At 50.2% G+C, this 14,135-nt stretch overlaps 3 protein-coding genes across 15 annotated transcripts in view; 2 read left to right on the forward strand and 1 right to left on the reverse strand.

Annotated features, from left to right (window-relative positions):
• NSD1 (nuclear receptor binding SET domain protein 1) overlaps positions 1-7,470 on the forward strand; it is a 148,595-nt gene extending 141,125 nt beyond the window's left edge. For all 10 annotated transcript variants that reach the window (XM_036315183.1, XM_036315188.1, XM_036315185.1 and 7 more), the window contains one exon: positions 1,138-7,470. In XM_036315183.1, the coding sequence (XP_036171076.1) occupies positions 1,138-2,771 (1,634 nt within the window). In that variant the 3' untranslated portion in view covers positions 2,772-7,470. The remainder of the gene's footprint in view (positions 1-1,137) is intronic.
• On the reverse strand, positions 2,635-10,535 carry RAB24 (RAB24, member RAS oncogene family). Of its 3 annotated transcripts, XR_004968454.1 has the most exons (10): positions 10,274-10,535; positions 10,129-10,197; positions 9,845-9,923; positions 9,673-9,740; positions 9,488-9,587; positions 9,239-9,289; positions 9,045-9,107; positions 8,691-8,937; positions 6,024-6,087; positions 2,635-2,691 (listed from the first exon to the last, which is right to left on the reverse strand). XR_004968454.1 is itself a non-coding variant. In XM_036315199.1 (8 exons), exons 1-8 carry the CDS (start codon positions 10,388-10,390, stop codon positions 6,020-6,022), a joined length of 615 nt encoding a protein of 204 aa, XP_036171092.1. In that variant the 5' UTR covers positions 10,391-10,535; the 3' UTR covers positions 6,002-6,019. The 3 variants fall into 3 exon arrangements, 2 of the variants coding, with proteins under 2 accessions (XP_036171092.1, XP_036171093.1); XM_036315199.1 differs by lacking the exons at positions 2,635-2,691; positions 8,691-8,937 and having other exon boundaries at positions 6,002-6,087; XM_036315200.1 differs by lacking the exons at positions 2,635-2,691; positions 6,024-6,087 and having other exon boundaries at positions 8,585-8,937.
• A 241-nt stretch (positions 10,536-10,776) lies between these two features.
• Positions 10,777-14,098, forward strand: PRELID1 (PRELI domain containing 1). Of its 2 annotated transcripts, XM_036315196.1 has the most exons (5): positions 10,778-11,062; positions 11,623-11,848; positions 13,039-13,152; positions 13,266-13,344; positions 13,570-14,098. In XM_036315196.1, exons 1-5 carry the CDS (start codon positions 10,971-10,973, stop codon positions 13,716-13,718), a joined length of 660 nt encoding a protein of 219 aa, XP_036171089.1. In that variant the 5' UTR covers positions 10,778-10,970; the 3' UTR covers positions 13,719-14,098. The 2 variants fall into 2 exon arrangements, with proteins under 2 accessions (XP_036171090.1, XP_036171089.1); XM_036315197.1 differs by lacking the exon at positions 13,039-13,152 and having other exon boundaries at positions 10,777-11,062.
• Positions 14,099-14,135: the final 37 nt, after the last annotated feature.

A 14,135-nucleotide genomic window follows, 5' to 3' on the forward strand; every position in this document is an offset into this window, starting at 1 on the left:
ACAAAGGGCTGAAATAAATGAGTAATCATTAACATAAAATAATAGAACATTTTAATAAAAATTAATGGTTTTTTCTTGAACTTTAACTTACCAGACACTGAATAACTGCACAAATTAATAAGTGTAACACAAATAAACCTATTTTCTTGTTCTCCGAAAGCAAAATATTTCCCTGTTGCGCACACCCAACAAGTCAATACAAGACTAATGATGTGGCAATCAGCTGCTAAAATATTCACTGCTAGTATTAGTGGAGTGAAATGTTGCGCCTGAGCATAAGGTACGTAAGGGAACACAATTATAGTAATCAGTCGTTAACAAACGTTGTAGTTCGTTATTAATAATCCTATATAATAAAAGGCTAATATGCAAATCGACTGAATGACCAGTCACTATGATGCACACTTACCACCAGGGGGCAGATGCTCAATGCAGCAGCTATCCCCGGTGATCAGTGCGCTCCCATAGGGAGAGCGCTGCTCAGCCGGAAGCTGGGCTCATGGCTGGTGAGTGCATTGGCAGTGGCGGGAACCTCTCCTGCTCTGTGGCAGCACTAAGGATGTTCAACTGTGGGCTTAGGCAGGGAGTGGGCCTAAGCTGTCAGTCGGACATCCCTCAAGGGCTCCCGTACTGTGAAAGGGCGCAGGCCAGGCCGAGGAATCTCCCCCCCCCCCCCCCCGCCCAGTGCACAAATTTCGTGCACCGGGCCTCTAGTTATGTATAAAAGGATATTGTAAAAATTTAAGTTATGAAATTTTTATTAAAACATTTCTTAACATACTGTTACATTGGCTGGGCCGCAAAAATATTTGTTGTGGGTCGCATGTGACCCTTGGGCCACTAGTATGACATGCTTGATGTAAAGAGAGCTTTGGGTTCTTATTCCTTGCTAGAAATAGAAATAATAGAAATAAGGAATTACTCCTGCCTGTATATTTAGTTGATGCTTAGTTGCTACTTGATACTGGCAGTTATTTTTATATGCGGTTGTGCAGAAGAGGAAGCTGAGATCCTGGCGCTGGAGAAGCATGAGCTATCTGCAGAACAGGGCAGTTTGAAATCACTCCTTTGACCTGGTTCCAGAGCCATCGCCCATCTCTTGTTTTCCTAAGCTCTTGTTTCACATCTATGTTTCAGGGAAATGGGAGTGTCCTTGGCATCAGTGTGACATCTGTGGGAAGGAAGCAGCCTCCTTCTGCGAGATGTGTCCTAGCTCCTTTTGCAAGCAGCATCGGGAAGGGATGCTCTTCATCTCCAAACTGGATGGACGTCTGTCTTGTACTGAGCACGACCCCTGTGGGCCCAACCCTTTGGAACCTGGGGAGATCCGTGAGTATGTGCCTCCCCCGGTACCACTGACTCCAGGCCCAAGCACTCACCTGGCAGAGCAACAATCATCAGGAGTAGCTGCTCAGGGGCCCAAGATGTTGGACAAGCCACCTGCTGAAGCCAACCAGACATTGTCACTGTCCAAAAAAACTCTGGCAGGGACTTGTCAGAGGCCACCGCCGCCTGAAAGACCTCCTGACAGAACTGACTCCAGGCCCCAGCCTGTAGAAAGGGTCAGGACCCTTGCTGGGTCAGGGGCCAAACCCCAGTCCTTGGTATCCAGCCAGAAGTCATTGGACAGGCCATCTACAGTGGGAGGACCAAGAACCCAACTATCTGACAAACCCTCTCCAGTGACCGGCCCAAGCTCTTCACCCTCAGTCAGGTCCCAACCACTGGAAAGACCTCTAGGGGCAGCTGACCCAAGGCTGGATAAATCCATAGGTGCTGCCAGCCCAAGGCCCCAGTCACTGGAGAAAACCCCAGTCCCTACTGTCCTGAGACTTCCACCATCAGACAGACTGCTCGTCACCAGCAGCCCCAAACCCCAGACTTCAGACAGGTCTCCAGACAAATCCCATGCTTCTTTGACCCAGAGATTCCCACCTCCTGACAAAGTGCTATCAGCTGTGGTCCAGACACTGGTAGCTAAAGAAAAAGCACTGAGGCCCGTGGACCAGAATACTCAGTCAAAAAACAGAGCTGCTTTGGTGATGGATCTTATAGACCTAACTTCTCGCCAGAAAGAACGGGCAGCTTCTCCTCATGAGGCCACACCACAAGCTGATGAGAAGATGCCAGTGTTGGAGTCCAGCTCATGGCTTGCCAGCAAAGGTCTGGGGCAGATGTCTCGAGCTGCGGAGAGAGGCAGTGTGTCAGAGCCTGTCCTTCAGCCTCCTGGAAAAGCCGTGGCCCCCTTGGAGCACCCCTGGCAAGCTGTTAAATCACTCACCCAAGCCAGACTTCTTTCTCCATCCCCTGCCAAGGCTTTTTTATATGAGTCAGCAACTCAGGCTGCAGGAAGAGCACCTGCAGGAGCTGAGCAGATCCCAGGGCCTCCCAGCCAAGCACTGGGCCTGGTGAAGCAGGTGAAACAGATGGCTGGAGGCCATCAAGTACCTGGACTTGGTGCCAAGAGTGGGCAGTCCTTCAGGCCTCTTGGGAAGGCCCCATCCTCCCTCTCCACTGAAGAGAAGAAGTTGGCAACCACAGAGCAGAGTTCCTGGGCCTTAGGAAAGACCTCACCAGGGCCAGGGCTCTGGCCCATGTTGGCTGGACACACACTGGCATCGTCTTGCTGGTCGTCTGGGAGCACACAGACATTGGCACAGACTTGCTGGTCTCTTGGAAGAGGGCAAGACCCTAAACCAGAGCAAAACACATTTCCAACTCTTAACCAGGCGCCTTCCAGTCACAAGTATGCAGAGTCAGAACAGAAATAATACCAGTAAATGTCAGATGACCAGACCAGCTACCCCCAGGGTTCTTGGAGGAGGGAAATATTATTCTCCTCCCTTATAAAACAGACCCCACTACCTTTTCACTGTTATTCTTTCTTTATATCCCAACACTCAGAACTCTTGTGACATTAGCCAGTGGGGGCTTGTGGTTATGTGAAACATGTATGGAAATCCAAGTGGGTCTCAGCCAAGGAGACAGACAGACTTGGGTCTCTTTCCCTCAACCCTTAAATGGTCACCTTGAAATAAAAAGTCCACTTGGAGTCAAACATGGGATTCAATTCCGCTGGTCAGGTTGGAAGGTAGAGGGGCTTTTGATGCTATTTCTCCATGCCTACAGAGCCCCACTGAAGGCACCTGATAAACCCTTGGGAGGAACTGATACCCATTCAAACCAGTGGCAATTTCTTGAGCATTCATGTGTGCTAGGCCAGGTGCTGGTCACTGATAGGAGATACAGAGATAAATAAGACCTGATTCTTATGAGCCTAACATGCCTGCCTGGGTTTCTAGGCTGTTTTTAAGAACCTTTGACCAGGAAATAACATGAAGTTCTGAGGGGCCCTGGGGCATGGTCCCAGAAATGATTGTATTGAGTAAGTTTCCTCGGGCTCGGTGTGCATGTGTGCATGTGCATGCATGTGTGCTCATGCAGCTGTCTACAGGCAGGGTGAGCTGCAGAGGCCAAGTGAGATTGTTGGCTGGGCAGCCACCACCACTGCTTCTGTCTGAAGATCTATACTTGGTGGAATAGCTGATTGTGGGGAGGCTGGGCTCTACAATGATGTAGCTTTCCCATAGTGTAAGAAGGCAATTGGCAAGCTTATCTTTCTTTTTTACCCATTTTCCTCCTTTTACATCAATCCACCCTATGCCCGTCCCCCACACACTCAGGTGCTTTCAGATTTCAGAGTCTTGGGCAGTGGACCTAGGCATCTCTAGCAAGCTCTGAGCTAGATCCACCACCAGCTCAGGGAGGGTGCCAGATCCTGACAGAAAATGACTTCTCTTCTGATCCTTTGCTCTCCTGCCTGAATGGAGGGAGTCCTCTTCTTCACTAGTGGATTTCACCACCCTCCCCTGAGAATTGTGCTCTGTGTTGAGAGGACTTGCCTGCTGACTCAAGTTTAAAGGCAACCATAACCCTTCCTTTATGACTGGCAAGATGTGGTATTTAGAGAAAGGTCCAGTCTAAGAGTTGACTCCTCATAACTGCTGATTATCTGTTACTGCTGCCCTGAGCTGGGGCTCAAGGGCTGGGAAATCTGTTGGTGCTACCCTGCCCTACCATTCACCCAGCTCACTGACTGCCAACAGGAAGTGCTGTTTGGCCAGTTTCTTCCCATTCATCCATGTCTCTTTTGTCCCTAGACCAAATGTGTTTACCTATCTGCTTTGCCAACTTAGCCAGCAGCTTTAGCCAACCAGGCCATCTGGCCCAAATGTCTCCTAACCATTCTGTCTCACTTATGGCTTTTATATCAACAGGAGTCTGTATTTTGTCCCAGTTTCCTCCTGAGTTCCTAGTGAGGCTACTCTAATCACTCTAAAGGAGGGAATAATAGTTACAGAAGCATTTGCGCTTTATATAAAAATTAAAAAGAATTTGCTTTTATTTCCCAAAGTGGGTCTCTGGGATTGAGACACTTGAACTCAGGCAGAGGCACAAGGCTGGGCAGGGCTGCCCCGAGTTTAGGGGCCTATCCTTGCATCTCACTTAGACCTCGGAATCTCCTCTGTAAATTCCACCTGCCTAGTTCTCCATTTTCATTCTAACTCTCTTCCCACATCATCAGAGAAGAAAAGCTCTTGGTTGAAAAGGAAGAGAAAACAAAGTATCTTATTTTCTTTTTAAAAAATTTTAAACCATGGAAAAGATATTTTTAAAGAAATCCACCCAGAACGTTAAAGTTCATTATATTAAGTATTTATCATGTGTGAGAATAATAAGTATATAACTGCAGCTAGTAGGTCTTTTCCCCTAATCTCTTAGGTTGTACGAGTAGGGTTTGCTTGGTGCCAGTACTGTGCCCTTTTCTCTCCTGTCATCTGTAGTTGCGATCAGAAAAAGTATCCACACTGCACTGTCAGAATCTCCTTTCACTATGTTGTGTGTTAAATTACCGTAGTTCTTTGTTTAATGGAATAAACTGTGAATTTTTTTTGTGGTGGGGGGTTGTGCAGGCTTTGTAAAAATTTGTAAATGGAGAAGTTCGATCCTAAAATAGCTTCTCTGAAGTAGGCTTTGGTAGGTAATTTTCTTGACAGCCACTCTAGACATGTCTCATGGGACAGGAAGGAGTGAGGGAAAGGTGGGCCATGGTTGACCACTTTATAAAGGGTTTGTTTTGGTCCTTTCCATTTTCCACCACTCACTGAATACTTCCTTCCAGACCTGCCTGGGAAAACAATTGAGTTATGCTTGGTTTACGGGGTAGGAGGCAGTTCTTTATCTAAATGGATGGAGTGCCAGGCTTTCCTGGGTGCCATTTGGAAAGACTCCCAGCTTGAATGGAACCTAGAAATTCAACTGTGAGGCCCCCTGATCTCAGCATCTCATTCTAGATTATTAACATCTAATCATGAAAGCAGTCACTGTACAATTAGAAGCACAATCAGGACTGTTGGGAACTGATATTGCATGATGCTGGGAGTGACTACCCTTGAGGACGCTCCTGGAGCCTGTGCTAAGACCTTTTCTCCAAGGATTGCGAGTTGGAAGTTAAAAGGTAATCTTTTCTCTTAGACATTCCTGATCTTTATGCAGGATGGTATTTTTGGTATTTGGCTAAGTGCTTGGAAACCGGGATCTCGAGAATATGCCTCTAAGCCACTTTCCCAGGAAGCCTTTTCCAGGGGGAAGCCATAGCTTCCATAGGTAGCTAGAGAACAAATACCTCTCCTAGCCCTGTTAAGTCAGGAAAAAAACAATATATATATATACTGTTTAAATTCAAAGCCTCTTTGCTTCTCCTACTGAAGCCAACCCATTGTGATAGCAAATAGCTCTCATTGCTACAAAATCATCCAAGTTTTCTAATGTCTGTGTCTCCCTAAAGTTACTGAGTTTGAGGTGATTTAAATCACTATGTTGATCCTCTTCTGAACAACTACCAAACCTACATCTTTGGCACTGAAGAAAATAATTGTATTCTTCATATCCTCTACCCCACACCACAGTCAGGGCATGAAGTGCATCAGTGATTCTTCACAGGTTTGGCAGCATCTACTCACTGGAGCTGGACTCCCAGGTCGCCTGTGAGAACACTGGCAGGAAGTCTGGTCCAGGCAGCTTCCCCTGTGGAGGAATTAGGAGAGCACTAAACATGGACAGATGTTGGCCTCAGCTCCTTCAAAACGGTTTTTCTCCTAAGGCTTTTATGGGGGATATTGTCATCTTGGGGTTTGTCAGAGTGGCCCAATGTTGTAACCTCTCTGAGATCGCGGCAGGAAGGGAGCTGCCACAAGTCCCTTTGCTACTAAATAATGTTTAGGCTGTTCCATGTTTTGGACATTCCACATCATTTACAACTAGGTAGCCGCATGAGACTTTCCTTGGCTGTGGCCAGTTAGCTCTCAGCTGAACTTCCTAGGGCCAGATTGCTGTAGTATAAATTGAAATAAGAATAGATAATTGCTTTGTACACACACACAAATGTAATGATGGTGCTAATTTCCTGGTATAAATAAGCACTGCCAAGGGTTGAGGAACTGGTGACTTGAGAAACCCAAGTTCCTGTTTGGGAGGAAAAGATTTTTATGTAGAACAGTTCTTTGAAGCTGTTAAGAGGAGGGCAGAGTCTCGGTGAAGCCTGTACCCAATCCTGGAGTGGTCCACTGCAACCCAGAGATGGAAGAGATGCCATGTCCAGGTGAGGGTGGCCATTGAGTTTTTCAGGGCTGGTGTCACCTTGTCCATAGCCTCTGGTTGGTAGAGAGCTCCAGGTATGGGATCTCCCTCAGTTACCTTCTGCCCCTCTCTACCTCTTTCACTCTCGAGGGAACCTCTATTGCTTATGAAGATTAAAGGTATTCTTTCTTAAGGAAGTGGAAAGTTTAATTAGAAATCTACAGCCTGGAAAGAAATGTTTCCTATCAACATAAGCAAAACACAGCACATGTTAAATTCTTAAGCGGTTCCTTCTCTAGAGCTGCTTTCCCATGACTTCCCAAACATCAGGCTATTGAGGGGCTTCAGGTGTAACACTCTGGAAGTTGAGCAAAGCTTGGTGGACAGGAGGAGAGCCCAGGGAGTAGGAACAGAAATGAATGGTTGTGGTGCTTTAGACTCCCAAAGGAGGGGCACAGAATAAATAGGTGGTCACCAGGTCTGAGGTGGGTGCTGCCTGTGTGTGCATGTAGGTGAGAGTGTGTAGAAGATGGGTGAGTGCAGCACACAGCAGCTCATGGAAGAGCAGATTTCAAAGTCTTGGCTAAGAAACAAGCTGACACTAGAGATCTATCTTTATATTTTTAAGAAAAGGGGTGTGGGGGGAACAGCTGAGGTCCATCACTTTTTTTTTTTTTTTTTTTGCTCCTCACCCCCATAGATTGTCAGCTGTAAGTGAAACTTTTAGTGGAAAAGAGGGGAGCCCTGTGCTAGGAGTCCCCATAAACATGTACTGTAATTCTTTGTATATAGAAAAAAATTACTGTAAAGTAAAGTTTAACTTTACTCTTATGGCCCTTGCCCTGTGTTGTGTTTTGTTGTCGATGGGAAGATGTAGCTCAACAGGAGGGAGGGTGGGTTTGGGGTGAGAGCAGAAGCCAGCCCCTGCACTAACGCCCAGGTGGGACACAGTGGAGCTGAGCACTTTTCCCAGCACCTCATGGGAGTGGTATGGGTTTCCTCAGTAGTCATTAGGTGCCAGAATGTCTTTCTTTTGGGAGTGGCTGGTGTTTTCATCTCTATAAAGGAAGTCATCACCCATGAAGTAAGGGTATTTTGAGGAATTGGTTTTTAAAAAGGAAGTAGAACCAAATGACTTCCTGAGTGTGAGTCTGACCATCTTGGCCAAGTTTTTAGTTCAGAGGCAGGTGCTGGGTACTACAGAGGACCCAGTCTAAGGCAGGAAAGCAGAAACAAAGGGGCCAAGCCTCCATACAGGAAAGGGCTGTTATATACTTCCTTTTAGTTGAATAGTAAGTGTCAGCCCTGTTGACAGTTAACACCTGGTCCTCCAAGGTCCAAAAATAAAATTTGAGGCAACTTGGAGTCTGCCTCCCCTTCCGACCTAGTCTTGAACTTCCTGCCCCTTCAGCAAAAAGCCCTTCAGGGAAGATAAGCATTTAGTCAAAGTTACGTTTCCTTCATGATCTTCACAGTCCCCAACTGGGCAGTGGTTACCTCATTTTACAGGCAAATTCAGGCTGAGTTTAAGTCCCTTTTCTAAGTATCTGAATTAGATCCCAATTTGGACCCAAAAGAATTTTGTGTATTGTAACTATGATATTTCTACCATTAAACCACATTGTAGGGTGCTGATGGGAAGCTGAGGATGAGCCAGAGGTATGATGTGACAGGTGCGGTAGAACCAGTCTGAGGAAGAAGTGCTTGGTCCTTTGATCTCTGGACAGCACTTAAGTGCTTGCTTTGCTCTTCCTAGCACCAAGAAGGAATTGTGAGTTCTGCTCTGTCCCAATCCTAGCCTCTCACCATCCTAAAGCACAGAATAGGCTCTTTTGTTTCTCCATTATCTCAGCTGCAACCCTCGGCTTTAGTTAACTTGGGTTCCAAAGGAAAATTAGGGCTGGGAGGAGACATATTAGAAGTGAGGCCTAAGAAAGGGGCTGAGTGTGATTCACAGTGCATTGATTTTATTTACAAATCAGAAGCCACTTAAGTAATCTGCAGACACAGTGCTGTCCAGGGAAGAAGCCTGGAGTCCAAATCAGCCTCACCTTCCTGATGACCATCAGTCAGCCCAATGCTGCACGTTCCATGGGCCAGCACAGACAGGTGCCACCTCTGCTGCCATGGGGACTGGGGTAGCTTACATGTTTGACCACCCAAGCCCAGACAAGAACTAGGTCCAGCCCCTTGGGGAGTTCCTTTAATTCCCCCAGGCCAAGTAAGTGGTGGTTCAGTGATGACAACAGCTGTAGAAGTAGGGGTTTGCCTTCTGGCCCAGGTCCACGCCTTTGTCCTCTGTCAGAGAGAGAGGTAGCAGCTCAGCACCATTCTGTTGGGGGATCAGGTAACAAACGTGAAAGGGGCCGAGAGGAAGTCTCCAGAGAAGCTAGGGAAGTACACACCTGTCATCACCTGGAAGGCGGCCACACTGACGTAATCCTCTGCCACTTTCTGGAAGAGCTCGTCTGGCAGGAAAAAAGGCGATCAGTGAAGGCGCAATGCCAGGAGCCCTGGGATCACCCAGTGACAGCCCTCTAGGCTCTGCTTCCACTGGTGCCCCTGCCTGTTCTGCTGTGAGGCCCAGGACAGCACTCACCCACACTCTGGCCTGTCTTGCTGGATGTTTCAAAGAGCTGAGCTTTGATATCTGTAAAGAAAAGCGACTAAAGCCTCGTATCTGAGAATCGGGTAGACAAAGGGGAAGTCTTCTGGACCCCACAGGTTCAGGGAAGCCTGAAAGCTTTCCCAGGCGATCTGGCCATGGTAGCCAAACAGTCCCTATTTTCTGTAACCCACCCAAACGGCCACTTCCCTCCCCCACCCCCAGCAACTGAGAAGCAACTACTGTCTGCATAGTCCTGGACATCATGGAAGTCCACACGTCGACGCCGCCTGTCCTCCTCCAGCAAGTCACTCTTGGTGCCACACAGGTAGATCTGACAGCCCTGAAGCAGAAGACGAGGTCAGGGTAATCCACACAGACCACCAGAGCCCCAGCCCCTGGTTCTCTGGTAAGGTCTGGCCACCTACCTCCTCTAGGTTTCGCAGTTCCTTCACCCAGAACTTTGCCCGCTCAAAGCTGCTGCTGTCTGTGAGGTCTTGGTATAGGGCAGACAGGAAACAACCAAAGGTCGGGGGCTAGTCGCTAAGGCCAGCCTGGCACCCACCCCTTGTCTGAGGAGCAGATGAGAACCTCCCTTACCATAGCAGACAATGGCAGCCTTGGCACCTCGATAGTAGATTCGACTCATAGCCTCGTAGCGCTCAGAGCCTGCTGTGTCCTGAAGGGCAGGGGGAAGCTCAGCCTTGGCCTGAGTTACTGAGCTTCTCCCCAAGACTGCAAACTAATACGTCCTCCAGACCCCCATTTTTAAACGGGGGTCTAGAGAAGAGAAATTGCTTCTATAAGGCCACAAATCAGACACGAATAGACAGGACTAAGCCTAAGAATGGATATTCCCAGGACTACCTGCCCAGGGGACTTACCCAAATACCCAAAGTCACTGTCCGGTCTCCGACAGACATCACCTTGGCCACGAAGGCGGCTCCGATGGTCTGCAACCAGGGGAAGCGATCAGGATCGCGGGGGCGGGCTATCTCCCACCCGCGCCGGCCCGCGAGGCGCACTCACGTTCTGATAGGGCCCCACCAGGAAGCGGTCGTGCACGTATCGCTCCACCAGACTCGTCTTGCCCACGTACTCCTTGCCCAGCATAACCACCTTGACGTCCACGCGCTGCCCGCTCATGCTCTCCGGGCCGCCTCACCCGCGTCAGGGCCCTGGGCCCCGCGCTAGGTAAACCCGGATCTCCGCCCGGGCAGGCGGCGCCCAAGCCCCAGTCACTACCGCTCCAGACACGACGTCGGGCTCGCGCTACGGCAGCGCCCGCCTGTCCCCGCTCTTCGGCCCCGGGCGCTGATCCTTCCAAGAGCCCAGGGCCCGGGCGGCCTGGGAGCGTGCTGGGCAGCGCCCTCAACGGCGCCGCACTCCGCCGCCGGGCTCGGACGGACTCCCCACCGAGCTGGGGGGCCGCTCCAGCCCAGGTCTTCTTGCAGCGACGCGGCTCCGGCAGGGGGAGTGGGCGGAGAGGGGAGGGACCGATGGTCACGTGCTCAGGCGCCGGAAGTGGTGGGTACAGCGAGTCTGCGCCGGAAGTGGCGGGCGGCCCGACAACTCCTCATGGCGGCGGCTGCTGTTGGGCTGCAGTGGGGCGGTGACTGAACTGGTGCCTGGCGGGCGTGCGCCGAGCCCCGGCCTGGCCTCCGCGTGCCCCCCAGGCTCTGCACCCCTGATGCTGCTCGGGTGCTGACCCCGCCCGGCCGGGACAATGGTGAAGTATTTCCTGGGCCACAGCGTGCTCCGGAGTTCCTGGGACCAAGTGTTCGCTGCCTTCTGGCAGCGGTACCCGAATCCCTACAGGTACGTAGCCGAGGAAGGAGCAACCCCGCCCCCTCGCCGTTTGGAAATCGGAATGTGGGACCGGGAAGGACTCCACATCGAGTCCGAGGTAGGGGATGGCCGGAACCGTGGCCGCCTTGGAGGCCAGAGGACCCTCTGGAGGAAGTGGCCAGGCCTGCAAGGTGCTGGAAGGAGGAGGGCCTGGGCGGTGGTTTCCTTGAGGCCCTAGTCCAAGGTTCTCTGGGTGGCGAGACAGGAAGAGGCGGCCGCACAGGAATTGGGAGGGGTCCTGGGGTTGCAATTCCAGACGCGCTCCTCCTCTGCCTGTGGCTCGCTTCGGCGGTGCAGGTGCAATAAATCATGAAGGCCGGCCACGCCGGAAAGCCCAGGAATCCAGGTCAAGGAGAGGGCGGGAGTCGGAATTTGCCCTGGGATAGGTTCGAGGGAATGCGCCACAACACACATCACTGCAAGTCTGAGGGAAGGCCTGGCCATTCTGGGCCGGGAGGCTGGAGATGGGAACCGCAGCAGGCAGGCTCAGGGCAGGCTCCTGAGGGTCACCTTCCTCCTGACACCTGCAGCAAACATGTCTTGACGGAAGACATAGTGCACCGGGAGGTGACCCCTGACCAGAAGCTCCTGTCCCGGAGACTCCTGACCAAGACCAACAGGATGCCCCGCTGGGCCGAGCGACTGTTTCCTGCCAATGTCGCTCACTCGGTGTACATCCTGGAGGATTCTATTGTGGACCCACAGAACCAGACCATGACCACCTTCACCTGGAACATCAACCACGCCCGGCTGATGGTGAGACTCCCTTGGTCCCTCAGAGCTCCAGATAGGTATGGCTAGGGAGCCAGTGATGCGGAGGGAGGGAGGCAGTGGCTTTCAAACAGGAACCCATCAAGCCATGAGGGTGCCTTGGGTGTGCCTCAGAAGGGAGCGGATCTGGGCCTGTACCCCACGTGACTAAAGGAGTAACACTCTTATGTGTCTTACATCATGGATTTCTGTCTAAGAGTCTAGGGGAAAGAGGTTCTATATACCTTTGTTCTCTTGTCTTTAAAACTTGATGGGTGATGGGCACAAGGTGCAATATACAGATCTTATAACCTAGAAACCCACACCTGAAACCTGTATGTTCATGTTAACCAATGTCACCCCAATAAAATTAATTTAAGAAAACAAAAACACTTGAAAATATGTTTTAAATTAGGCAGCAGTTGCCAACCTTTCGGACCTCACGGGCCACCGGTTGGCAACCGCTGGTTTAAGGAACACTCTACAATTTCTTCTCACGTATGAATATCCTGAAGCTTTCAGAAAACTTACATTCTCTTTCTCACTTAATCTTCACAGTAACCCGGGGGGGGGGGGGGGCATAACTCTTGTGCAAAGAGAAAAGTTAGGTTCAAAGAGGGCAAGTGTCCTACAAGGCTACAGAATGAGCTGGCAACTTAATACACTGCCCCCCAGCATACTTCCCTGAGGGCACTACCTCTGTTTTCTGTTACCAAGAGAGTGGTCCTGCTGTGAGAAATGTCTTTCAGTCCAGCTGTGAGACAGGTCTTTGAAGGTTTCTATTGGAAGTACCGATCTACTTTTTCCTCTCTCATGAGAGCTGTGACAATTGCCAGATTTCCATTTTTATTTGGACTTCCAATGAGCTCAAGAGCTGCAACAGGTGGAAGACAGGCTGAAAACTCTACTCATGACCAGGCAAAGCTATAAAACCAAATCCAGGGGCAGGATGAGCTGGAAGACCCTCTGCTATTCCATGTGCCTTCTAGTTTAAAGGGTCAGAGGAAAGATTAGAGAGAGCACAGTGACCTTAATGTTCTTGTTCTTCTGTAAATGCAGCTTGGGGTGCATTCAGGGAAATGAATGGATTTTCATTTTATTCTACCTCGTGAAAAGAGGCAGGAGATCAAATTTATGTGAAGTTGGCAAATTGAAAGACTCCCACACAATTGTGGTTGGCCTGACTCCCTGCACAGGTGGTGGAGGAACGATGTGTTTACTGTGTGAACTCTGATAACAGCGGCTGGACCGAAATCCACCGGGAAGCTTGGGTCTCCTCTAGCTTATTTGGCGTCTCCAGAGCTGTCCAGGTGAGCAGCACTGTGAGAGTGCTCGGGCTCTGAGGCCCAGGGCATTTGACATAGAGACTGGGCTGGGGGTCAGTGGGCAGCTCAGAATCCTTCCCCTTCTCATCTTTTGCCAGGAATTTGGTCTCGCCCGGTTCAAAAGCAATGTGACCAAGTCAATGAAGGGTTTTGAGTACATCTTGGCCAAGCTGCAAGGTGAGAACCTCCCAGGCACAGGTCGGGGTCAAGTCCTAGGTGCCCTGACTGGTGTGGAACCTGGGGCTGTCACTGCTCCTCTCTAAGCCTGGGACTCCTCATCTGCTCCTGGGCAAATACCGCCTTCCCGATGGTGCCTGGCTTGCAGGAAGTGAATGCTGTAGGCAGCGATTAGGTGGGTCTTCTTGGCATCCTCTCAAGCCAGCCTCCTGCCCTTTGCTGCAGGTGAGGCCCCTTCCAAAACCCTTGTTGAGACAGCCAAGGAAGCCAAGGAGAAGGCAAAGGAGACGGCACTGGCAGCTACAGAGAAGGCCAAGGACCTTGCCAGCAAGGCAGCCACCAAGAAGCAGCAGCAGCAGCAGCAGTTCGTGTAGCCAGTGCAGACCCTGTGTGGCAGCACACCACACCACCTGCTGCACTCCCTCTGCCCTCCCCCTGTATTTTATTATTAAAAGTCAACTTCCAGCCTGATCTACTCTCTGGGTATTGGGTTGGAGGTGGTATCTGTTTGGCATCTACAGTGCATCAGACCTGTTATCCGTATCTGAACCAGGCCTGCTTCTTCCTGCATTGGATAGCTGAGGAGAGATTTGCCCAGGGTCATGGACAGCATTCAGGCAAAGTGGTCATAAACACTAGACTGTAAGCTCCATGAGGGCAGGGACCTTCGTTTTGTTCTCTGCTGCATCCCAAGTATCTGGAACAATATCTAGCTCATAATAGACACTCAATAAATATTTGTTGAATTCAATCAGCCCTGGCTGTGGAGTCGGAAAGCTTTGGTTCGAATC

Source organism: Myotis myotis, unplaced genomic scaffold, assembly GCF_014108235.1.
Source record: "Myotis myotis isolate mMyoMyo1 unplaced genomic scaffold, mMyoMyo1.p scaffold_m19_p_6, whole genome shotgun sequence".
NCBI classification, from domain to species: domain Eukaryota; kingdom Metazoa; phylum Chordata; class Mammalia; order Chiroptera; family Vespertilionidae; genus Myotis; species Myotis myotis.